This window comes from Nannobrachium achirus (assembly GCF_963921795.1).
Source record: "Nannobrachium achirus genome assembly, chromosome: 18".
Classification (NCBI taxonomy): Eukaryota; Metazoa; Chordata; class Actinopteri; order Myctophiformes; family Myctophidae; genus Nannobrachium; species Nannobrachium achirus.
In genome coordinates this window covers 61,454,986-61,482,708 of record NC_137825.1, presented here as the reverse complement: position 1 = coordinate 61,482,708, position 27,723 = coordinate 61,454,986, and the positions used below count along the sequence as shown (strand labels likewise).

Sequence of the window (27,723 nt, the reverse complement as noted above, 5' to 3'; positions counted from 1 at the left end):
GCATTGATCGTCACTTCACCCCAGTCCCCACGCTAACCCTCTGGACCAGAGCTACTCTTCCCCATAGCGCCTCTCCCCCTCTCCGCTCGCTGCTCTGTCTGTAGGCAGCAAAGGACTGTCACCCTTTCCGTGAAAGCCTTTTTCTGTGTCGTATATAAAAAAAAAATGTAACTCTTATTGTGCCGATCCCGAACTAGTTCGGCTTTATTTGGACCTTATTAATGTTCGGGGGTGCCGATCCCGAACTAGTCCGGCTTTAAAAAAAAAAAGAAAAAAAAATTCCAGAGGCCTTACCGAAGCACCGGGCTAAATTTCCGAGCCGGGCCGCCGGCCGTCATCTGTTTACACGGCCCGCGAGATCGTCGCGCCGCCGATATTTCCCATCCACTCCAATGCAATCCAGGATCTTTAGAGCTCATTTTCTCTATTCCAAGCATATCCATGAGGTGTGCAAGGTTTAATCATGGCTAAATCACGAAAATAGAGCTTCTAAAATGCTTGGTAGCCAATAGCTAACGTCAAGCTAACTTCATTCTGTTCCAGGTCATCCACAAAGGAAAGTGTTCAGGCGCGTCACGGCTGCGCACGGCTTGTGCATGTACCAGCGTATATCTATGGTGATTTCTGTGGCCATTGGGCGCCCCTAGTGGTGAAAAGCTGGCACAGAATGTGTTAAAAGAATACAGTCCCGGGAGAGATGTGTAGTATCAGTATGGTACATGTGTCTTTAGTTCCGACCGTCTAGAAAAAGTAATTGATCGGTTGAAACAAACTTTTTACGCATGTTTGTTTCGCCAGCACAGCCACCCTGCCCTGCCTCTGTGTGTCTGTAACTCCATGCTGCGCGTTCATGTATGCAGTAGACACGAACGCGCATTCACGTTCAATGGTGTTGCATTCAACAGCGCAAATTGTTGATGTGAGGTTTAAGAATAAAGAGAAGCAAGGTCTTATTGTCACTAGGCCTACTCTACAGGGACAAGAAGCAAAAAAAAATGCAATGTCGTGATCGAAAACTAAAATAAGGTAAGATGATGATGATGATAATAATAATAACAATAATAATAATAATAATAATGATAAATAAAAAAAGTATCGAAAACGGTATCGAAAAAGGTATCGTATCCATTCCCAGGTATCGAAAAAGGTATCGTATCGATTCAGAGGTGAACGATACCCATCCCTAATTATATCCCCCCTTTAACACCTTCTAAGCCTGGCCGTACTCCCTCGGACTTCCTACTGGGTCTCATCAGCCACACGTCTATTCCCGGACTTTTGATATAAATTATAATAATAAAAAAAAAAAACATCGGAAATTCTTCTCTGTGTCTTTTTGGAGCGATCTGAAACGGTTAATATGCTCTGACAGTCATTTTCTGGTGCTGGGTGTGATACTCCTAATATCCAGCAGGCCACGCCGTTGACTCACATTCTGGATGGATGGCTGGCCAGGAGGAGCCTCATCCTCTCCCCAGTGTTGAAAATCAACAAGAAGCTCAAACAAGATGGCTGGTCTTTGTCTCTGTTCGTGGATCGCGGTTTCAATCACGTTCGGGCGCCGCTTCTCTATCGCTCCTTTCCCTGCTTCGCCGCACGTAAACGAATGGAATTGATCTCCCCTCCGCCTCGCCAAAGTAAGATCGCCGACCTCTGCAGGATGAATGTGTACGCTGTGTCGAGCACTCCATTACGTGTTGTTATCATGTGGGCTTTGTTTTTTTAAAACATGTTTGTAAATAAATGGCTTATTTCTTCGGCGCTACCTCTGTTCAGAGGGTTCTGCCGCGGCTTGCAACGTGTTAATTATGCCAATGGTATTGTCTTTGATATCATTGTTATCGTTGATTTGTCACCTTTACAATGAGGTACAGCTTGTAAGGATCTGGCATTCGTGGAATGAGCAACACAGCCAAACGTGTGGGTAGCGCCCTCCAAAAATGGTCAACATGGCCTGGCAGGCTTGCAATACTGTTCTTTTGGTGTTCACCTTTGTTGCTTGGAGCATTGAATGATTGCACTCTCCCACAGTAATAATTTGCACACTTTGTTAATGTTCATTGTCACGGAAGCCCAAAATGAGAGTACAGCAGAACAGTATTGCAAGCCATTTTGGCAAAATCTTGGTCGGTGCTACCCACACGTTTGGCTGTGTAGCTCATGCCTCGAATGCCCGATGCTTACAAGCTGTACCTCGTTATCGATGACGAATCAACGAGAAAAAAAAACATATAAAACATGGTACCTACCCTAAGAGACAAGGGGAGAACATGCAAACCCAACACAAAAAGGCACTTTTGCCAACCCCACCGAGGGTATGGGCACTGATGACGCGGAGGAGATTACACGCCCCCAGTGCCAACAGCGCACAATTCTGCACAATAATTACGATTATCTCAAATAACTGCATTCAGGCTGTGTGTGTGTGTGTGTGTGTGTGTGTGTGTGCGTGCGTGCGTGCGTGCGTGCGTGCGTCTCTCACTCTGTGTATGATGCCGGCAGCGTGCAGGTGCTTGATGCCACACAGCATCTGGTAGAGCAGGTAGGACAGACGCTCGTGGTCCAGCTCCATCTGAATCACCTGGCACAGGTTAGCATCCATGAGCTCCATCACCAGGTAGCTGCAGTTTGAAACACACACACACACACACACACACACACACACACACACACACACACACACACACACACACACACACACACACACACACACACACACACACACACACACACACACACACACACACACACACACACACACACACACACACACACAGGTTTGCAATTACTACTTTGTGGGGACATTACACATAGTCTACTATATTTGTGGGGACATTCCTTTCATTTTTAACCCTTAACCTAACCCCTAAACACCTTGTGGGACACTAAAATGTGTCCCCACGCACGCACACACGCACGCACACACACACAGGGCCTAGAGACATGCACTGTGACAGCCACGGCTCTCTAGCTGCCATCTGAACATCCCAAGGCACCCCATTAAACTGTACATAAACCCTTCCTGTATTATATAATATTGTGCTGCACGAGAGCTTTTATATCTGCAATTTATTTTAAAGTTAAAGCATAAAAATAACGGTTAAAATCTAACATAACAAAGTTGCGTTCCCGGTCTTAATGGGTTTAAACAATGTAATTGCGTTTCTGTCGTATGAATAAAAATGACATTTCCGTTTGGCTTTTAGGCTTGATAAAGAGAAAAGGTAGACTGGGTATACTGGGTATATATAGAGTAGATGACAGAGTACAGCAACTTGCAATGGGCCTGGTGTACAAGATACACTACACCACTAAGATACCCATGTACCTGGCAAAATACTTTATAAACGTTAAGGACGTCCACAATTACAACACCAGAGGCAGCGCCACAGATCACGTTCAACCCAGAGTCAACAAAAAAAAAGGGTCAAACTCGTTCTTCTGCTATACAACCAAAGGCCATAAAGGAGTGTGGATCACTAGCATCCTTTAAAATCACCCTGAAAAACCACTTACAGGCGGCAGCCGTTCGCAACTGGTAAAAACAAACCTAGCCCAGCCCTACCCTTCCCTGGCCCTTCTTTTGTACTGTTTGTATAGAGAGGACTTTGGTTCACCTGGTAGAGGTTGCAAAGTTATAATGTAATAAAGTACATTTACATAATGCATTATGGCTCCTGGTTGACTGCAAGTGTAGCCCCCATAGTTAGTAAAGTCAAGATCCGGCGCACAAACAGCCCTGCCAATTGGCTCAGCCATATAGGCAGTGGCACGCAGGGCTGTGCAGAGGGCACTGAGTGGTCAGGTGTTTGAACCACACAGATGGGCCCTTCTGTGGGCAGCACGTGTCGATTTTGGGGGTGGTCTTTTTGTGGGGTCCCTTGTGTCATTTCACACCAGAAATGTACAGTAGCTAGCATATATATAACTTAGAATCAAAACGTTTTTAGCATCCAACAGTGAACTTTGAGGCAAAAGGGCAAGTGCCCAAGCAACCCCACACCACTCTGCATGTGCCTGTGATATCCTTGCATGAGGGACACGAGGGACATGGAGGGACGTTGTGTGCAGCGGTCTGCAGCGTGAAGACGCGCTTCACACTTCGGGGGGGTCGGGAGGGGTGATTGTAACCCCCATAGTTAGTACAGCCAAGACCCAGCACACAACAGCCCTGCCAATCTGACTCAGCCCTATTGGCACGACAGGTTGTGCATCGGTATGGCGAGTGGGAGCCTGGGGTTCACATGGAACCCTTTGAACTTGTGCTACTACCACCAAGATCTGCACCCGCGGCTTCTGTGTCACCACGGCTGCCCTCCTACTCATCGCGTATCATCATAGTGGCATTTCGTGGCCAACGACGGCCGTGTCCATCGCTCCAGCGCCATCCATTTTCAGGGCTACTTGATTCGGCAGGTTGTTACACACTCCTTAACGGATTCCAACTTCCATGGCCACGGTCCTGCTGTTTATCAACCAACACCTTTAATGGGGCTTGATGAGCGATTAGTTAGAGAGTTTGATTCATCTTTTGCCCCTATACTCAGGTTGGACGACGAGTTGCACGTCAGGACTCCACCAAAGTTTCCTCTGGCTTTGCCCAGCCAGCCATAGTTCACCATCTTTCGGGTCCCATCGTGTGGAGCATGCACAATCCCACCTGGGGCAGCCTGGTCCATCCTTCACTTTAATTGCGCCACAGGGTTTCGACTTTCGAGTGAGCCTACGACTCACACACAAGTTGGACTCCTTGGTCCGTGTTTCAAGACAGGTCTGGTGGGTAGCCAAAATTGTTGCCAACCCCTCACGCCCGCTGTACGAGGGCCAGTCCCTGCCCGGGCAGCACAACGTGGTCAGGACGCACTGGGGGCAGGAGGAGTTCGACAGTCGCACCAAGGGCGAGAGGAGAACCCTGTCCAGTGACGGGGCACCCATAGACACCAGAGTCTCACCCAGTACTCTCAGTAGCCCTCAAGGACTCAAGGTGTCGGCTGCGGTCTCATGAGAATCGCCGGGTGCCCCAGTCATTGGGGGTTATTGCAGGCTTGGCCGTCCTCACAGGAGGCCAAGGAAGCTACTGCAGGGACATCCACGCGAGGAAGTCCAACAGAGCACGGGTAAAACGGCGAGACTCAGACCCAGTGGGGAAGGCGGGTGCGCCCAGTGCGATGTACGTGTTGACGTGTTCGGCATACGTGGACTGCGTATGCGTGGAAAAGCCAAAAACTAAATTATTTCGTGTTATCTTTAATTTTAAAGTGGGATGAGTGATTATTTTCAAGGTACAGTGTTACTTTGAGGTGTAACAGTTCTTCTATTTATTGTGTTTATTCATTCTCAAATGAGTTTTAAAGTATTTATTCAACAGTATATAGGCAAACATTAAGAATAGCTCATGCATACCAGGCGGAATTGGCAGAAAATGCCCCTTTTTGGGGTGTTTTTTGATTTTCAAGGGGTGGGGGGTTATTTTCAAGATACAGAGTTACTTTTGGTGTCAAAACTCAAAAGTCTTGTATTGATAGTGTTAATCATGTCCCAAATGGGTGTGTTCAAATTTTGAACTTGATGATTATCCCCCCACCCTACCACTGGTCCAACAGAGTGAGATCTGCCACAGTACAGATCTCTGGCTTAAACAGGTGACTCATTAACCTACTGTATCACACTGCAAAATCTGCTACATTGCTTTTAATTGCTACATTCTAATTGCTTGTAATTATATGAACTGTTAACCTTGCTAATTGCAAGAGAGAACAATTTGGAAAGAAATGACATTAGGGTGATTATGGTCAAAAGCTGATGTAGGCCTTTACAAAAATAGAATATCTTGACATAGGTTATATATTTCTAAGTGAATAGTGTCCGGGTAGCTCAGCGCGAGGCGTTGTGAGCTTGTAGATCTGCTAGATGGCTAAAGTTCTCAGAATAAGGACACTAGGGTTCAAGTGGTTAATATAAAAAAAGAAGAAAAAGTTTCTATCACTCAAAGATTTTGAGGACCCCCTGTAGTAACTCTGAGGACCCCCTAGGGGTCCCGGACCCCCAGTTGAAGACCCCTGGTGTAGATATTGTTGTTTACAACCCCGAGTCCCAACACAGCATGTGTTGGCTGCACAACAGAGAAATACTCACACGTCTTGAAACTCCTCCAACGTCTTCTGTGGCGTGAATACATTTAATAGGCCGATGATCTGCACAAAGAAAGAAGAAAACACTCACTTTAATGATTATTATTATTATTATTATGGGATGCAGAGGAGGGGGGTAGTGAATAATATTCATGCCCTTCAGCATTTGAAAACAACCAGCACTGCATCAGTGAAATGTCATGGCAGAGACACAGAGTATGCAGTGACATTTAGATTGTTATGCTTAAGCCACCCGATTCATACTTAGTTGCATGACAGTGTCGCACGCCGTAAACAGCAGACCTACAAGCTCACAACGCATCGCCGACGCGATGTGTTGTGAGCTTGTAAGTCGGCTATTTTCGATGTACGAAAGGCATTAGACTTGGTGAAATGGGTTTGCATACGAGATCGCACAGCAGCGCAGTAGTGGCACATTATCTGAAATGTTTCATTTGTTTTTAGAATGGCCACTCATTGATTTTATAAGACCCAAAATATTTTTTCTTTCTGGAAAACATTGTCACTGATAACCAATTGACCCCCAATTTATACTATGCAATATGATGGTGTCATGCAGAGAAAGTACAAGCTCACAACATGTCTCAGCTTGTAGATGGGTCTATGTTAGCTATTTCTGAACATTTCTGAAAGATTCTGCCTATGCCAAGATCATGCCATGCCCAAAATAAGGATGTCACAGTGAAAGTGGTTAAAACTATGGCAGAAAACCATAATAAAAGTAATCGGCAGGATATTAAAGGAGCAGTTCACCCCCCAAATGGCTTGATTAGTCACACTATGGAGACTTGAGTTCAATAATAGATTATTTTTGTATTTGTCGCATTCCTAAGACAAAAAATGTATTATAGTAAATTTACCCCCATTGATTCTGGATGGGGACCCAAATGCTTTTTTTTTTTTTTTTTTTTGAGTGACAATCAATGGGGGTAAATTTACTTGACCCTTGACCCTAAATTTACCCCCATTGATTTTGACCCAAATGCATTTGGGTCCCCAGAGGGCCTTATTTGGGTCCCCATCCAGGGCCTTATTTGGGTCCCCATCCAGGGCCTTATTTGGGTCCCCATCCAGGGCCTTATTTGGGTCCCCATCCAGGGCCTTATTTGGGTCCCCATCCAGAATCAATGCATTTATTTATTTATTTTTTGTGACAAATACACAAAAATATTATTGAACTCAAGTCTCCATGGTGTGATTAATTAATAGAAAAAAAGTCATTTCGGGGGTGAACCACTCCCCCCGAGCTTTGCAGCGAGGCATAAAGCTGTAGTGTGATCAAGCAGGGTGATAATACACATAAAGCTGTAGTGTGATCAAGCAGGGTGATAATACACCAAAAGAAAGTAGATGGAGGCTCCTGCCCGACAGCAACGATATGAACAGCGGCAAAAAGTTCATTAAAAATCACACTTGTGTGAACTGAGCCGTGGAGGCTGCGCAACAACACCTGCGTGTGTGTGTGGTGCATGAGCAGTGTGCGTGTGCATGCATGTGTGTGCATGTGTGTGTGTGCGTGCGGTGCGTGTGCAGTGTGCGTATGCGTGCGCGCGTGTGTGTGTGACTCAACAGCGCCACTGTGGTCACCAGCGGTATTCATGCTACGGACTAACAGATAGATAGCCATGGACACGGCTGACCACCGCTCAAAAATGTACTTGTCCGTTGGCGTCTCTTAGTTTCACTTGTTCTGTGAGGATCCTAGCAGCTTTGTGCTGTATGCACTATGGACTGGCGATACTATGGAGTGGAGGGGGTTTATTTGTCAAATAAAAAACTGAAAAAGAAATGACTATGAAATGGCTCATTTGTATCTGGACAAGTGACTTTTGTACCTGGACCAGTGAATGTGAAATGTACTTGTTCTAAGGACAAGTGCCTCAAAAACAGTGGTGTAAAGTAACAAAGTACATTTACTTAAGTACTGTACTTAAGTACAATTTTGAGGTATTTGTACTTTACTTGGGTGTTTCCGATTTCCAATACTTTTACTTCTATAATCTCAGGTCCACATTTTGTACTTTTACTCCATTATAATTATTTGAAAACTTTAGTCACTAGTTACTTTGCAGATATAAATTATAATTTTATAAAACATACATAAACCACTTTAGCCCTATTTTATACCTTAGCTATTTGAAAATAGCCGATCTACAAGCTCACAACACGTTGATGCAACACGCTGTGAGCTTGTATATCTGCTATTTTCAAACATTTTCAAACATTTTGATGCCAACACTTTCATACTTTTACTCAAGTACATTTTGAATGTCAAGCCCTGTGTGTGTGTGTGTGTGTGTGTGTGTGTGTGTGTGTGTGTGTGTGTGTGTGTGTGTGTGTGTGTGTGTGTGCGTGCATGACTGTGTGTGTGTGTGTGTGTGTGTGTGTGTGTGTGTGTGTGTGTGTGTGTGTGTGTGTGTGTGTGTCTCTCTCTTACATTTTTATGGTTGACACATTTCATAAGCACCAGTTCTCTGTAGGCCCGCTTGGCGTGCGTCTGGTTCTGAAAGGGACGACTGAGCTTCTTGATGGCGACATTCCTCTCCAGGTTGTGGTCATACGATGAACTGCAGCACAGGGGAGGACAGACAAACAGGTCAACACTAGTGGGAGTCACATTACAATGTAAGCATTTATATTCATTAAAAAATAAAGGTTTCTTCAAAACCTTGAAAAAAAGGTTTTGTGATATAGATCAGTGGTTCTCAACCTGTGGGTCGGGACACTCAGGGGGGTCACTGAATTATTTTGGGGGGTCCCCAGATGGTTAACTTAATGTGCAACATTGTTTTCTCACTCAACATTAAACAAACCAGCATTACGCTTACGTGTATAGAGGGCATCTGCACATTACTAAAGTGACCATTTGAGGACTTTTTAATACCTCTAAAATGACAAATTAAATATTGGTCAAATTGTTAAATATTAGAGGCTGAAATTGTGAAAATAGTCTGTTGCGAGGCGTTGCGAGCATGTAGATCTGCTATTTTCACATTAGAACCGTGTTAGGTTCTATTGTGAGAGGGGTCGATTTACAGATTGGTAAAATAAACCTGCTCTAGAAAAAGCATGTGATCAGCCGTGTTAAGTGGTCGGATGAGTGGGCCGCGAACGTCTTCCAGATTTGGAAGTGTGTCCTGAATGATACAGGACCAGTTGGAATAATCATGGTTAATTGTGGCCTGTTAGGCTCGTTGAGAACCTATAAGAGTAACTAGTGCAGTAGTCTTGCGTAGACAGACAACTACTCCACAATCTCCAAATGCTAAATAGAGTCTGGATACACCTCCCAAAAACCAAGTAACGGAAGCATTTCTGTTCACGAATCACGAAAATATATTTTGTATACTATTTCTGCTAAGCAGCAAGCTATACTGTATATATGCTTAGATGGTTTTGATTTATATTGCAGTACATTTGTGCGACTGTAAAGACGAAACAGAAGTGCAAAGAAGGCTCCACATCCGCTTTATCCCTTACTCATGATCAGCGCTACAGTGCTCCAGACGGTGTGGGCATGCTGCATATCTCCACAAGGAACTGAATGATCTCCAGGCAACAGATGTTGCTGACAGAAAAGACAGGATTTTGGAAAGACTTACTATCCCTGCAATGTTCTTTCTGGCTACAGACGGTTTCCCCTGGTTTAACCAAAATAGCACCACCACACACTAGGACATTCACAAATAGTGATTTTTAGTATTCGAATTATTCAACCTCAAAGTATTCGAATAGTCGAATATTCTACAGGACTAGCCAAACTGTCAAATATTAAGTAAGCAAGAGGCGAACATTGTGAAAATATAGCCGGTTGCGAGGCGTTGTGAGCATGTAGATCTGCTATTTTCACAATATTTATCTGCGGATCCGAGTCACATTAAATGTAATACCTACAATTCCAAGTGCTTGTCAGTTCAAATATGTTTATTTGGGGGGTCACAGCATAAAAAGGTTTGAGAACCCCTGGTATAGAGCATTAACAAATTCATCCACCAAGGGCATTGACAGCTCATTCTTAAGACTTCCAATCTAGCCAAGTTTTATAAAGTATATATATTTTTTTAAAGAAAATAAAAATAAGCGAATATTCGACATTGGTGAACAACGTCGAATAGTGACTTTGATATTCGAATATTTGGTGAATGCCCTAACCACCACACACCTCCACCATGTTTGCCTCCATACATGCAGTTGTGAAGACAGCCTTCTCCACTACGAACATCATTAAAATGAAATGTTGCTCCAGACTCACCAATGAGCACATACCTACATACACATTCATGAGAATGACATAGACTCCATTCCAGCCCAGATTCAAACTTACTGGCAGGACAGGCGAACACTACACTATATTTCTCTCACTAATCAAAGAAGGTAAAATGGAGCACACACTGGACGCGGGCGGCTGCGCAGCGTTGCGTCGCGGTATCGACGCACGTGTCGTGAAGTGACGCGCGCTAACCCCAACTGGATGCGGCGTGCTGCCACACAACACATCCATTTCCCCCCCGTGGGAAGAACCATGGGAGAACATGTCCACCGCGCAGCAATGCTGGAAAAATAGAACAGCTGCGTATCGGTGCGGCAGGCGCGCGTTTGACGCCGCCAGTGTGGGTTTGTTCATTGAAAATAATGGGGCTCTATGTTTTGACACGCAGCTTCCGCGCCACCTCCGCGCCGCCTCCGCGTCTGGTGTGTGTTCCCCTTTAGAGTGAGAAGTGGTGCAACAAGTAAAAGAAAGAGAACAGGGCAGCAGTAAAGCTGTGTTACGTTGTTATTTGTTCAAATTGTGTTTGCCTGAACAAACTCACAATTATACACAGCATGTGTAGCACTATTAAAATATTAATGCAATTCACAATGGAAATGTTATCGGCCAGCTCTACAGAGATATGTTGTGCTTCCATTTTTTTTAAAGGATCACTGGCTACGACAAATAGGCCTTAATACATTATAATTGTCCTCTATAACTACAATGTAAAATTAAAAACACCTTAAATATTTTATTTCTTCTAGAAATAGCTAATCTTTCACTCAATAGGGGAAATGCCTGTCGCAAGTTGATGATGTCATAAATGTCATGTGTCATTTTTATGGCATGCAAAAAAACAAAACACAAACACATTTGAAATATTGATTTGATGCTGATATTAACCATAAGAAGTATTACTTTTGTTTTTATTTGCACATGCATGCGGTGAATTCCATAGGGATAGATCACATTTCCTCTATTGAGTGAAAGATAAGCTATTTCTAGAAGAAATAAAATAATTAAGGTGTTTTTAATTTTACATTGTATTTATAGAGGACAATTATAATGTACTAGAAGCTGGGGCGGCCCAGCGTCTAGTCGGCGACCTGGCCAACTCGGGAACGATGTAAATAGAGAATGAATGCCCCGCCCTTTAATGCAAACCCCATTATACCTGTTGTCATAGGACCCGTTTTGACCATCTGTTTGCCTGTGTCCATTTATGCCCATATATGGAGATATCTGTATCTGTCTGTCTGTCGGCGTCCATTTTATGTCCATATATGGAGATCACTGCAGATATAGTTCTGGGTCCATTTTATGCCCATATGCCCATATATGGAGATATCTGTCTATTTGCGTCCATTTTATGCCTGCCCCACCCTTTAATGCAAACCCCAATATACCTGTTGTCATAGGACCCGTTTTGACCATCTGTTAGCCTTTGTCCCCACCCTTTAATGCAAACCCCAATATACCTGTTGTCATAGGACCCGTTTTGACCATCTGTTTGCCATTGTCCCCTTATGCCCATATATGGAGATCTCTGCACACACAGTACCGGTTGCGGAAAACTCTGATGTCAGACATCAGTTCCGCATACGGGCATTCATTTTATGCCCATATATGGAGAACGTGGGAAGAATGGTTTAGAGATACTCGGATTACATACATACATACACATTCACAGAGATTTTTTGTTGACTCATGTGGCGTACGTGATGTCAGAGCCTTTTATGAAGTGATGTCACAATGAGTCAGCGCTTCCTCCGGAACAGCCTGATGTCAACAATCAGCTCCGCATAAGGAGATTCCGAACGTTTCGCGCCGGTTTCGGAAAACCGCGAGTCGGGTCGGGTCGAGGCCCGGCACTGCACTCCGCGCGGCGGCGGGGAACGCACGTGCCGAATCTGAAGCCGGTGGGACGAACGGTTCTCGAGATACGCGGATTACAAACAAACAAACAGACAGAGATTTGTCGCATTTATAGATAGATAGATTAAGGCATATTTGCTGTATTAGCCAGGGATCCCTTTAAGAGATTTCCAATATTTATGTTCACTTTTTTAAGCCTGGAACCAAGCCAACTACAGTAGGCTGCTGTTGATTCAGGACCATAAAACATTTGATTATGTTGTCACAAAATTAAAAAATATATATATATATGTCAAAATTCCAACCGTAACGATAGCTGCAGTTCCTACTCACCAGACAATGCCCTGCGCTCCCGAGCCGATGGGCCGCAGGTTCTGGTAGCGCTTCAGAACGGTGAAGGTGGAGTCGCCCACATCTAAGCTGTAGTACTCCTTCTCACGCTTGTTCCTGTTCATGGTGAAAGCCTGCGAGAAGAAGACTCTGTTCTGGACATCCACAGTGTGCTGAGATGTTCTGTCAAGACCTGGAGATGGATGGGGGAGGGGGGGGGCGGAGAGGAGAGGAGAGGAGGGGAGGCAGAGAGACAGAGAGAGAGAGAGAGAGAGAGAGAGAGAGAGAGAGAGAGAGAGGGTGAGTCATCTTTTCACCTTTCTTTCACCTTCCGTTTACACTTTTGCTTACCACTTACTAGGGATGGGACGATACGCAATATTATCATTTATCGTGATAAAACACACTCGCGATAATCGTATCGTGGAGATTTAATATATCGTGATATGGTCCTCCGTCATGCACTGAGATCAATTCACCTTTTATTTGCTGAGCTGCATATCCGGTACCATTTAAACTCTATTGGTAAAAGGTACTTTTTTTTGTATTACTTTTATAATATAGGTACTTGATACCACAGATATAAAGAGCTAGATGCCTCGTTCGCCTCTGCAGTTAATCGGAGCAATGTGCAAAAGTTCTAGTCCGGACTTCCTGGAAAAACTAAGGGAACACTGTCAGTCTAAGTGACTACTGGCCAATCACAGCGCGACTTTTCCGGGAGTTATCCAAGGACTGCTGAATGTATGGAATGAAGTAAGGAATGTATGAATGAATGGAACATTAAGCACTTTGAGTTCGCAACTTGCTTAGAAAAGCGCTATAAAAATGCAATCCATTATTATTATGACTACAATTCAATTCAACAGAGCCAGTTCCGATGTTGCGCGGCTCAGCTGTTCTTACAGGCTGCAGTGCATACGTAAAGACCAGCCCCCACCTGCCTCTGATTGGCTTACCGACTTCCGTATGTGTGACGCACGCTGAAGCAATGAAAATGGAAGTGATGAAGATTCCATTAGTTGCTCAATGAATACACCCCTAGCCGAAGGAGGCGTCTACCTTTCTATGGCTATGCTTGATACAGTCTTTTTTTCACTCTCTATCAAATGTCTTATAATATAGTACATTTCGATTTCTTTTGTCACAACAATCGTGATATGACATTTTCATATTGTCCCATCCCTACCGCTTACCCACTTAAAGGAGTACCGTATATTTCCAAATAGCAGCCCGGGGGAAAATAGCCCCCGGGCACCAAATACCCGCCGGAGGGCCTGACACTTTTTTCATATCGACTGCCATTCAAATGGACGCAAATAAGTATCACAAATAGCCGCCCGGTTCTTCTAAGCGTTGTAGGTTCAAATCGATTGTGCGAATTAAGTGCCCAGGCTACTATTTGGAAATATATAGTCGTTTACCTAAAAAGATTACATATTTTCTATCAATTACACATGAAGCCTTGAATTCAACGTCTCATTCCTGAGCCAACAATCAATGACAGGGTGACTGGTCAGCTGGTAAAAAAAAAAAAAGAAAAAAAAAATTCAAGGCTTCCTGGAGTGTGAAATTAATAGAAAAGAAGTTATTTTTTGGGCAAAACCCTCTTTGTAAACTGAACCTTAGTTGCCAAAAACAGCTGATCTACAAGTTCACAACACATTGCTTTGTGTACTTGTAGATCTTCTGTTTTTGGCTAAAGTTCCCACGGTCCCACCATAATAATATGCTGCGGTTTAAGTGGTGAATGCAGTGTTCATGTCAAAGACCCCCAAATTAATATATATTTGCCCGTGGACCCCTCCCAACTGAAAATGTGTTTCCAAGGACCCCCATACAAGCTTTGTGTTGTTAAAATGTTTCAAAGGTACAGTATGTGTAGATATGCTGATGTCCTCTATATAGGGTTACAGTGCTTGAACTGATTTAGCTGGGGCCTTTGAGAAACAGTGGCTTAAGGGACAGCTAGGGATGGGACGATACATGATATTATCGTGATAAAAAACACTCACGATAATCGTATCGTGGAGATTTAATTTATTGTGATATTGTCCTCCGTAATGCACTGGGATCAATTCACCCTTTATTTGCCGAGCTTTTAAACCTCTATAAAAAGGTACTTATAATATATGTACTTGACACTTGTCTTTTTTCCACTCTCTATCAGATGTCTTTGCCAAAAAATAGCCGATCTACAAGCTCACAACGTGTCACGTTGTGACGCGTTGTAACACGTTGTGAGCTGTAGATGTAGATCTGCTATTTTTTTGGCAAATGTTCCACCTCAGGATAGTGGATTTGGATTATCGTGATAATATCGTAAATCACGATTTCTTTTGACACAATAATCGTGATATGAAATTTTCATATTGTCCCATCCCTAGGGACAGCGTGACACAGCCATAATGACATATTGTGTTCACATAAAATAAAGCATTTCAAAATCTATCCATGTATTCTCATAACACAGCATTCTGCACCACTGTCACAACTCTCTCACACACACACACACACACACACACACACACACACACACACACACACACACACACACACACACACACACACACACACACACACACACACACACACACACACACACACACACACACACACACACACACACACGATACCGCAATGCAACTTACACACACACAATACTGCAATGCCAACGCATGCAGTACTACACACACACACACACACACACACACACAGAGGCACACACACACACAAACTAGACTACAGGCCTGAGAGAATAAGAAGGTCTTGAGCCTGCGTTTTAAAAGATGATGATAGAGTTGTAGCAGATCTCAGGCCATCAGGAAGGTTGTTCCAGAGAGAAGGAGCACAGCGACTAAATGTACTCAAATGTACTCAAATAATTGCGATTAACGATTTAATTGTGTTTTGGTTGTTGACAATTACATTTCTGTTTGGCTTTTAGGCTTTGAAGTTGCACATGGCAGATATGACACATGACCTAAATATACAAAGACATTACTGACATATTTGACAACTATACTATACAACTATACTAAAAGAACATTGATAGTGGAAATAGCCGATCTACAAGCTTGTGAGCTCGTAGATCTGCTATTTCCACTATTTTTTACTTTTGTTTAAATATATGAACATTTTTCAACATGGAAACAATTAAACAATGTAATAATTGTGACATCGCTATTCTAGGTACATATAAGGCCTGTCCATACTATCTCCGAAAATCAAGCTTTTCATCAGAAAGGTCCTGTTCAACACAAAATGACGTCACTCGCAACTTCTGAAAAGCATCACCCCGAATTAGAGTTCGGAAAGCTGCACGTCGGAAAGTTGGAACTCTCCGACGGAAAGTTCAGTTTCGGAGAGACTGTGGACAGGCCTTTAGTCTAACAAGCAAGTGTATGATGATCTGAGTGTTCTGATTGGTTTACAGTAGTTAGGAGACCAGTGTCTGATGGGGATTCCATTTCCTGTGTAGTTTAACAGCCCATGGCCACAGTTAGGACTTCAATTCCCACCAGGGCCAGCCGTGTTTATGAAAAGGGAATAGTCTCATTTAATAACGTCATTCCTTCACATAAATGATGCGTATAATAAACACAAACAGCAAATACACACTTACATAGGGCTGAAATTGTACTTGACGATCCTTTGTCATACTAATAAATTGTGATTAGGCGATTATGGAATAACTTTCTCCACTCCCATGCTGCGTTCACACAGGCTGCCATTCATTTCTCAGGTGGCGTCCATACGAAAATGAATTTGGGTGATTGGGTGCACTAGTTCTTTATCACTTAGACCTTTCTGCCACACAAAGACGGCGTCTTGGGTGCCCGAAGACGCACATCTTTGAAACCGGCTCCCAGAGTGAATCAATCCGTGTCTCCGTATGTACAGCCGAATACGCATAATTCCTGTAAACTATGACGTTGCACACAACCTCTCCCTAACCCGCATGCGTCTCCCCTCCCTCCCCTCCCAACAACAACATCAAACATGTTGCGTTTGTGCTACTGATTGCGATAGGGCCCTTACAAACTGTACTCCTCCCTCCTCCGTGATAAAAAGAAAGGCAAAAAAAGTACAACATCGCTCTCTTCTTCTCTCTTTTTGGTGCTTTTTGGTACAGTAAACCAGGGGTCTTCAACGTTTTCAGGCCAAGGACCCCTTAGCTGAGAGAGGGATGAAGCAGGGACCCCCCTCTATTATTATATAAATGTGTGATGGAGATTTTCATAGATTTCAGAGATAGATTCATAGACTTGTTTGACAGCACTGTCATCAGTCTATGTTGTATTCTTGTTAATGTGTATTTTCAGACATTTAACCACTTAAATCGTTGATATTTTGTAAACTTGACCTCTCACAATGTACTTTTTTACCTCTACACCAAACCTATTTGCCGAAAATTGCCGATCTACAAGCTCTCAACCTCCTCGCAGCGCGAGGCGTTGAGAGCTTGTAGATCTGCTATTTGTGGCTAAATTTCTCCTCGGAATAGGGATGCGAGGGTTCAAGTTGTTCATTTAAAATAATGATCCTAATACACAAAGATTTTGGCGGCCCCCCTGTAGTAAGTCTGAGGACCCTGCAGTAAACGTTTTGGAAACGGCTCAGTGTATCGTCTTCGTGAATATGGAGCCTCAATGGAAGCCACAAGCCTGCAGCCACATGAATAGGGGTGCAACGGTTTACAAAATTCACGGTTCGCTACGGTTTGATATTTTGGTGTCACGGTTTGATACTTTTTATAAATATATTTGTATAACTACCCTTGAGGGGGTTCCAGGGGAATGTGGATGTGGAGTGGTATTGTATTGTATTGTTCGGTACAGGGTCATTCGGTTCGGTACACCCTCGTATTGAACGGTTCAATACCGGTACAGGTATTGTTGCACCCTTACACATGAAGACAAAAATCCACCCCTGACGTTTGTTTGTAACTGCTTCAGTAAGCTACAAAGCTATGCAATCCAAGCTGAGCTGGCTTGAACTGCAGCTACTGTACACAAAGCTACAGAACAACCACGTGTGTTTTTTTTTTCAATTATCTAATGTAATCCTGGGCGCAGCACTCCCTTTTGCCAACCCCACCTAGGGTATGGGCACTGATGACGCGGAGGAGAGAACACGCCCACAGCGCCCCCGGCAGGGATCGAACCCAGGACCTTCTAGCTGTAAGGTGACAGCACTATCAACTGTGCCACTGTGCCCCCAAAATCATGGGATATTCACCTTATTCCTGGCCTACAGAGGGCGCTAGAGAGTTTTTTCTATGTCAGCTTAAGCTTTTTCATGTCCACCCCCATCTCAAAATATTATGTATCAGGGAGGGACCCCCTAGAAGGAAATATTTGGGTTCTAAAAGTTTGCTTTAAAAATACACATATTCAATGATGTGCACACATTTTAACAGCGTAAATAGCAGATCTACGAGCTCGCGAGTGCCACGCTGTGAGTAGGGATGGGACGATAAGTGATACTATTGTTTATCGTGATTAAAAAAAACTCACGATAATCGTATCGTGGAGATTTAATTTATCGTGACATCGTCCTCCGTCATGCACTGGGATCAATTCACCTTTTATTTGCCGAGCTGCATATCCGGTACCACTTAAACCCTCTATAATTGGTAAAAAAAGTACTTATGATATATGTAGTTGATACAGTGTTTTTTTCACTCTCTATCAAATGTAAAAAAATAGCCGATCTACAAGCTCACTTGCTATTTTTTTTCAAATGTTCCGCCCCAGGATAATGTATTTTGATTATCACAATAATATTGCAAATCGCGATTTCTTTAGTCCCAATAATCGTGATATGACATTTTCATATCGTCCCATCCCTAGCTGTGAGCTTGTATATTAGCTATGTTTCAAAAGTTAAAGCATAACCGCTATGTACGTTAACGTTCGCCCCATTCTGGCGAGGTATTGTTGCCAATACGAACGCTCGTTCTTTTACCTTGTTTGAGCACTGTAATCTGATGAGGGGTCGCGCGGGTGTGTACAGTAAAAACATCTCCCGTAACGCTGCTCTCAAATCTCCACCACACATAAACAAAAATGGATTCCCAAATCACTTCCTGGCTGTTTTCTGTGGACCTGATCTAGAAAATGCATTTCTATGCTCTGAACTACGGAAAGAGGGGAGTGCCATTTGCACATTCATTCATTGCATTTGGCTGCCCCCTGCAGTCAGTGTGGCTGGTTTACAGCTATAATTGAATCATTTTAAAAATGATCTTTGGGAAAAAATGCATAGATAATTTTCTATAACATCGCAAAGGTAAGCTACTTTTTGATGGCAGTAGCACAGATAAATAAATAATAAATAAGGCAGTAAAAGAGTTAACAGTTCTTTATACTAGGGGGCTGAGGCCAGGGAGAGCAGCATCCTGCTCTGAGTCATCCAACGTCTAACTGTCCATCACGCTGGGTTCTCACACTCCCCCCGCGGCCCCCGCGGGCCCGTCTGGCCCACAGCTACGCTTATCTACTTCCTACAGCCAGTAAACACAGCTCTGGAACACACCGCCGCAACCTTTAAACACTCCGCTTTCAACCTGGCTGGCTGCACGGAGGCATGTCATTATAGGTGGAAAGGTTTTAACATAATTTTTTTATTTGTATTTTTTTTCCACAGGAAGTTGCAATTGTTTTTCCCCCAAAATGCAATAGAGAACAATATTTAAAAAAAAAACATATAGGCTAAAACATATTAGGGGTGTCTGCGGTCAAACGCCCACTTCACCTCTGGGACAACCAGATCTTATTGTAGTGTTGTTTGGGACACGATCAACACAATCCTGAGTTATTGTGTGTGTTCAATCTGTGTTTTGAGATATTTTAGTATTTCAGCATGACTAGTGATGCATTCTGCATCATATGATGCAGCATGACGCATCATATGATGCAAAATGCATCACTAGTCATGCTGAAAGATCTGGTTGTCCCAGAGGTGAAGTGGGCCTTTAACCAGTTAGCCGATCGTTAAGAAATAACCGGTTATGCTTAACAGTTTCACGGTTCATTTTCATAATAATGTGATGGCATTGTCCTGGTCCTGGAAAGTGTTGTTTGACTATGAGGATGTGATTTTGTTAAACAGACTGCTGGTTGGTGCTGGGTTTTGTTTTCCTGCCTCCCTCCTCCTCCTCCACCTTGCCTTGCGTGTGCATGTTTGAAACCAAAGGTCGCTTGGAAATCAAATGACAGCGCCGTCGCACGCGATGATTTTGTCAAGATTGACGATGAAAGTTAAACACAAGACAAAGTATGTGCATCCCTCGCCGTCAACATCAGTGATGTCAAATCACACTGATGTGAGACACCCGGTCAGAGAGCAGTGGCATACTTCACCGTGAAGCTCTGGTCTACGCTGTGGAGCAGAGATAACCGTGAAACGAAACCTCGCCGCTGTGATGCACGTGCAGAAAAGATGATTTGACAGCCAACTCCAAGATGATAGCCAAAGATATTATTATGCCAAGGTACTATATTAGTGTTGTCGTGGTGAAAGGCTTCCGTGAGGTGATTTCTGCAACCTGAATACACTGCCCTGTCGCCAAACGACAAGAGAGAGAGCGCTGCTGAGGTATCCGGAATGATCGGCCCAAAACACACTCGCCCCCAGTTTTACTTGGTGGATTTGATCCCGGGGCCGGGGCGATCATGTTTTGAGACGAACAGCGCATTTTGCATCCTCATCTCAACTGCTCAGCAAAAGAAAAAAAGGTTGAAAAAATAACAATAAATAATTAAGCGGTTAATGCTGAGGGCTAACCGGTTACTCAATTAAGCGTTAGTGACATCCCAAAAACATATTAGGGACTTTAAGCTCCGAAGGCTACGGCAGTTGGCTACGGCAACCGGAAATGGATCAGCGCTCGACAGATAAACCTGCTCTCCATCGCAGCCATCCCTACAACGGCAGAAGCTTCCTTTCCACATAGTGGCTACAACATCTGCTGCATAGACGCATCGCCATGGGAACCAAAGTTCAGTAAAAGGGGTCGGACCCCGTCCACCGACGGCTGTTTGCTTAACGATTTTGACTGCTGCGGCAATTGCGTCACAGCAGCCGTAGGCCTACTCCGCCTGGTGTTGCCGTTCTGAAAATCGTCAGAGTTTAAAGTCCCTGGTGTTGCCGTCAGGTGGAAACCTCATACGTTCAAAATGGTTCCATTTTCAGAATCGAAAAATAACGCTTAGCGTTTTCAGCTTGTAGATCTGGTATGTGTGCTACTTTGTGCGACACTGTATGATGAAGTAGTGCGTTCATTTATGGAAAAAAAGATAACCTGTATAAAATAGTTATGGAGATACCAGTTTTCTGCCCGACTCCATGATATGTGAAAGAAAAAAGAATGGAGGTACTTCTGTGGTCTACTGGTAGTGTGTGAACAAGACATTTGGTGCTGATAGTGGTTTGCAAGATTAGCTCGGCCACACACACATACTGTGCGCACACACACACACACACACACACACACACACACACACACACACACACACACACACACACACACACACACACACACACACACACACACACACACACACACACACACACACACACACACACACACACACACACACACACACACACACACACACACACACACACACACAGATGAATAGACCACTAGAGCCGCGCTGTAAAAATAAAGTAAACACTAAATAATAAGGCTCATACATAAAAAGCCATTAAAAACAACTTTTTTTTTTTTTTTTACAACAAGGGTTCATATTGTAGGTTGTAATTAGAGAAAATAAAAGATGAGTGTTATAATGATTTCATTTACTTCTCTCTATCGTTTTAGCGATTTTGATTTCAGTGGGTGGGGGCATGCGTAAAAGTGGCTAAATATGTGTAAGCCGGCAATTTCTTTATTACTATTTACAGTAACATTACTAGCCCCCCTAAGTCACATCTTCCCAGGAAAGATTGCGGTGCATCTTGGGAATGGGCTTATTTTGTCTAAAAATACATATTTAGCCACTTGTACGCATGCCCCTACCCACTGAAATCAAAATCATTAAAATCGCTAAAACAATAGAAAGCAGTACATGAAAACATTTTAACACACCTCCAAATGGACCCTTATATGTCTGTAACTCTGAGAGTGTACAAATGGAACCAAATGGACCCTTGAGATGTGAGTGTGTGGTCTAGCCAACACCAGCTCGGGACTCCTGGATCGCTGCCCTCCACACTCTCCTCCTATCTAACACCAGTAAGACTCCCTAATTGGAAGATAAGCGACCGTCAGGTCGCATGTAAAAATCGGTCTGATGGAGTCACTAAATGGGACAGATCCATGTTGATGACATGAGTCTAGACATGCTGTGTACCGATTTGCGTGATTTTTGGGCAAAATGTGTAGAAGCAGTGTCCAAAAATGTGTTTTGCAGGTGGCGTTAAAGGAGGGCCATGTGAGGGGAGGAGGCACGGTGGCTCAGTGGTTAGCGCTTCGCCTCACAGCTAGAAGGTCCTGGGTTCGATGTCCAAAACTGTAACGTTTCAGGAAATGGGGGGGAAAAAACCTGAGTGTGTTGTGTTTCAATGGATCCATTGGACAGTATTATTTAGTCTATGGTGTGAACTTGCTTCACTACATTTGTGTGATGCTGTATGTAGAATGACAACATACTGTACAGAAGGGAATTAATTTACGAAAGAAAAAAAACAACAGAGGGTCCTAATAGTTGTTACAGGGGAACGCCAAATATGGTGGTATAGGACCTTTTCCATTTTCCTTATTACATTAACCACTCGAACCCCTATTCTGGGGGGAACATTCACAGAAATCTATATAAGCTCACTTGTAAAGATTTCTTCAAATAATTTAAATTGCCTTAATTGTAAAACAAGTTCCTCTAGTCTACTGTACTATTACTCCTTCTCTGTCTATTGCTGGCAGGATCATGACACTGACTTGACGATGAATTGTCAAACAAATAATTGCGATTAACTGTTTAATTGTGTGCCACTGAACACTGGAACATTTGTGTTTGCTGTTTAGTCTTCGGAAACAGCCATTTCACAGGGCAGATATGAAAAATGACTTAACTATATAAAGAAATTAATGACCCATTTAATTATTTTGTGCGGTCCACAATATTAACAGTGAAAATAGCCTATCCACATAATTTGGCAGGATAGCTTTTTAGTTTCTACATGCCATGGTCCTGGAATCAGCTCCAGAAAGATATTAAACTGGATCATTTAATCCCTTTGGATGTTAATGTGTATTGTGTTTTTTTTTTTTTTTTTTTTGCCTTTGTTTTTTATCGCTTGTTGTCGCTACTAAGGCCTTGGCTCAAATCAATATCACCATCATTTCAAGTTTTTGCGATTAGGATTCATGCACAGTTATATCATACAGTCTCTGTCGGGTGGAAACCTGGAAACCACAATGTTTCAGGATTCAAATTTTAAAAGTATCAAAAGTAGCAGATCTACAAGCTCAAAATGTAAAGCTTGTGGATCTGCTCCTTTTGGCTGTAGTATGATCGATGGGCATGAATTTACGAGAAATACAATGTTATGAGGTTTCATCAAGTATGTATATTATAAGTACTTTTGACCAATTATAGGGTTTAAATGGTATCCATCGACTGCCCAACAGGTGGCGCCAGAGCCCCAGCTAAGTGCCCAAAGGCACTTCCATAGACTTCCATAGAAGAATACAAGGCTCTGTTGCGTCAATGCATGCGTGATGACGTCACTTGGTCACATGAGCGCAGACAGGATGTTATTGTGTAACTTACTGTAGGGACCAGTGTAGATCATAGCTGTTCATTGCCGATCAAAATTTGGACATTTTGCCGCATGCGGCCACAGTTTTAGCCATAAAACAAACATCAGAGATAAAGGGCGTTAAAGATGGGGAAATGCATTGGAGTATACGGAGAAAAACGGCCGTGCGATGCTCTCAGCGTCGACTCGAAGCGACTAGCGGCTAATGGGCTACATCCAGGCGCAGCCCCAACGTAACGGTGAGAAAGTTAATACTGTATATACAGTAAACACGTCAACGCGTCGTGGGCCTCCCGGGACATCAAAGAGATTGTCGTGTAGACACCTCGTGGGCACCCGCTGTGTTAAAATGTGAATTGATCCCAGTGCATGACGATATCACCATAAATTTACCATAAAGTTTTTTATCATGATAAACGATCCCTGGACCTCACTTTGAGAACCTCTCCAATAAGATGTATGCAATACTGAATTTGTGTATATATATATATATATATATATATATATATAGGAATCATTAACTCATTGCATGCCAGGCCCGATAGTCCCGAGATTTTTTCAATGTCTTTCCCTGCCAGGCCCGATAGTCCCGAGCATTTCCACCATTTTGAAAAAAAAAGATTTTTTTTTTCAATTTTTTTTTTTTTTCAAAATTTTTTTTGGACCCCAAAAAATGTAGTAGGCATGATAGAAATCGCGAAATTGCATGTTTAACCCCCATAGCAACCCCATCTATCAAACATGGCAGCCATCTTTGTTTACATTTTAGGAAAACATAATGGCTTGTATCTCATGAATGCCTGAACGGATTTCCATTCGGATTTTTTTGTTTGAAAGCTGTGAGCAATGTGGACACACATGGTGCATTATCTAGGCATGGGTGTGCATGATCCGTGCACTATGAATTACATGGAAGTCTATGGAGACCAGAGGCACCATAGAGTACGAAGGTATTGTTAAATGGCGGGGAATGTGTTAAAAGGAACCTTAATGGCATCGAATGAGGAACCGGAACCAGTAATATCCTACAGGATCCAGTAATATCCTACAGGAACCAGTAATATCCTACAGGATCCAGTAATATCCTACAGGAACCAGTAATATCCTACAGGATCCTACAGGAACCAGTAATATCCTACAGGATCCCAACCCTATCCTTGAAGGAAGCTCTGTCTTTTTGCTAAAGACTGAGTGCTGCATTCAATAAATTGCTCATTTCAGAACTCCTTTTTTTCCAGATTACTTTGGTGGATTCCGTCAGCAGGACATCTCATCCTGCTGTTATTTGATTTAGCGGTCATGTAAATACTTATAAGGGAATGGTCAATCGGATTGTTTTCATTCAATGAAAAAACAGCCTTGTGTAACTGCAGCTGTAAGGGAGAAGTAACAAGAGATAATAATGCTCTGTTTTTTAAATCTGATCCTAAGCCAAACTGTGCTTCAGGAAAAGACCATGACACTGCAAAGTTTACATACAATGGATGTTCCCCTTCACTCTCAGAATGACTAAACACAGTGAGAGAGCAGATATTCAGCGTTTGGCTCAAGGACACTTGGTTGCAGTGGGAATTGAACCCCCCACCTTTTGTTTTAACCCATTAAGAGCTGAAAGCACTTTAACCACCATTTAAAACTATAAAAAATGGCAGATATACAAGCTTGTAGATCAGCTATTTTTGAAAATGTGTTTTTTTGGGGGAAATATATATCCATTGACATAGAAACATGTGTTTTTCAAAAAACCTTAGAGGGATTTTGAAGAAATATATAGAATGGGGTCAAAAATATTCAAAGACTCTCACAAAGTTTCAACATTTTTCAAAAACAGCAGATCTACAAGCTCACAGCGCGGCACTCGGTGCGATTAATTGTCACTCAAATTATTGTGATTTAATTGTGTTTTTGTCGTTGACAATTACATTTCTGTTTGGCCTTTAGGCTTTGAAGTTGCACATGGCAGATATGACACAACTTAAATATACAAAGAAATTACTGACATATTTGACAACTTTATACTGTACTTAAAAAAATAACATTGATAGTGGAAATAGCCGATCTACAAGCTACAAGCTTGTAGATCTGCTATTTCCAATACTTTTTTGAAAGTGTTTGAAACTATTAGCATTTCTCAACATGGAAAAAATTATGGCGATTATGCAAAATAATTGGGATTACCTCAAATAAGTGCGATTAGACCTAATAATTGTGACAGCCTTACTGGGCGCATACCACTTAGGCATTTGCCACATAGGCATGGATGCCTGGCGGCGTTGCCGGTTCGATTCCCGATCCGGACGACCTTTGCAGCGTGTCGCTCCCCATCTCTCCCCCCATTTCCTGTCAGTCTACTGTCCTATCCAATAGAGCATCGCAGCGGAAGTGGTTTACTGGTGCCACTTGAAAATCGTCATTAATTTTCTCCATAGACTTTTACAAAAATATTTATAAAAATTATGTTAAGCCTAGAACCAAGCCATCCAGGATGGCAGTGAATCATGACCATACAACCTTTGATCCTATGTGAAAATATATATTTTATATTAAATTATTTGATATACTACATTTAATAACTACCTTTGTACTACTTTGTTTAGCGATTTTCAAAATGTTATTTTCATAGAAACAAAGGTTTCATGGTCATGATTCACTGCCATCCTGGATGGCTTGGTTCGAGGCTTAACATAATTGTTATAAATATATATATTTTTTTGGCACCAGTAAACCACTTGCTCTATGCGATGCTCTATCAAGGCATAAAAGCCCAAAAACAAATACAAAAAAAAAAAGAAAAGAAAAAAGAATATATACAACATCATGAATTCACCACATTGTAGCGAACAGATCCTTCATTCAGAAATGCTCTCTCTCTCTCTCTCTCTCTCTCTCTCTCTCTCTCTCTCTCTCTGACTGGCCGAGACACTAACACGGTGCAGCTGTCAATCAAAGTGACTACTAGCCAGTAGCCAATCACATTGTGTCCTTTCCGGGAATCCAGATTCACAAACATGTAACGCAGCCGGCACCCTACTTTTACTCCACTACAATGATTTGAAACCTTTAGTTACTACTTATTCTGCAGATAGAAATTATAATAGGCCTATTATAAAATATACATAAACCACTTTAGCCCTATTTTATACCTTGGCTATTTGAAAATAGCCGATCTACAAGCTCACAACACGTCGCATCGCGATGCATTGTGACCTTGTAGATCTGCTATTTTCAAACATTTTTTTACTTTTACTTTTGGTACTTTAAGTACTTTTTGATGCCAATACTTTCATACTTTTACTCAAGTACATGTTAAATTCTGGACTTTTACTTGTAACAGATTACATTGCCGTATTGATACTTTTACTCAAGTAAAAAATGTGAGTACTTTTTCCACTTGTTATGAGCCAAAATGGATGGTTTTGAAAGTCGTATAAGAGATCCCACAAAAGAGAAACCCTCCACATCAGAAACTACTGGTGACAGAGCAGAGGAGGTGGCGCTTGCAACTTGACAGATTGTTGACATCAACGTTGGTTCTCATTTGATATGGTATGTTTATATATGGCAGTGGCACAGCTAATAAATGAATCTGTCTACTTTAAAGGGATATTCCACTTTCAACAGGGAAACACCTTATGGGCTTTTCTCCCCCCACACACCCATTGTAACTTCAAACTCCATTTTAACCATGATAGATTCATTAAAAACACCCATTATTTTTCTGGTGACTCATAATACCCTCCTAATATGTGAGCAGGCTGTGTTTTTTTCGATAACTTTTTTTAATTTATTTAAAAACATTATTTGGGAAAATGGAAAAAAAATATATTAAAAATAAATGGAAAAAGTTATCGAAAAAACACGGCCTGCTCACGTATTAGGAGGGTAATATGAGTCACCAGAAAAAATTATGGATGTTTTTAATGAATCTATCATGGTTAAAATGAAGTTTGAAGTTACAATGGGTGTGTGTGTGGAGAGGCCCTGGGCCTGGAGGGCCTGGTAACATTTACATCAAATATCTAAATATTGAATCAAGCTAATTAAAAACTGTTCAGGGTGTTCATAAAAGGCTGATTAGACGATAAAATTAATTAATTAAATTTTTTTTTTTTTTTTTTTTTAAGTGAAATATCCCTTTAACACATTGACCGCCATTTTAACATTCACTGTAGGCTCCCCTGCCATTTTGTTTAAGCATTTTCTTCATATTTAGACATTTTTCCTAAATTCCCTGTTTGCACGAAAATGTCATACAGTGCATGGATTAAAAGAGGACATCCTCTAGTCTCTCCAAAAAATATTTTTTTGTATGTACGATGTAGCAATCTAGAGTTTTGGCCATTT

At 42.4% G+C, this 27,723-nt stretch overlaps 1 protein-coding gene across 2 annotated transcripts in view; it reads right to left on the bottom strand.

Moving 5' to 3' along the window:
- mapk8b (mitogen-activated protein kinase 8b) overlaps positions 1-27,723 on the bottom strand; it is a 112,461-nt gene that overhangs the window by 52,488 nt on the left and 32,250 nt on the right. For both annotated transcript variants that reach the window (XM_080748201.1, XM_080748202.1), the window contains exons 2-5: positions 12,613-12,802; positions 8,590-8,719; positions 6,136-6,194; positions 2,483-2,621 (exon numbers count right to left, since the gene is read on the bottom strand). In XM_080748201.1, coding sequence (XP_080604327.1) covers positions 2,483-2,621; positions 6,136-6,194; positions 8,590-8,719; positions 12,613-12,734 — 450 coding nt within the window. In that variant the 5' untranslated portion in view covers positions 12,735-12,802. The remainder of the gene's footprint in view (positions 1-2,482; positions 2,622-6,135; positions 6,195-8,589; positions 8,720-12,612; positions 12,803-27,723) is intronic.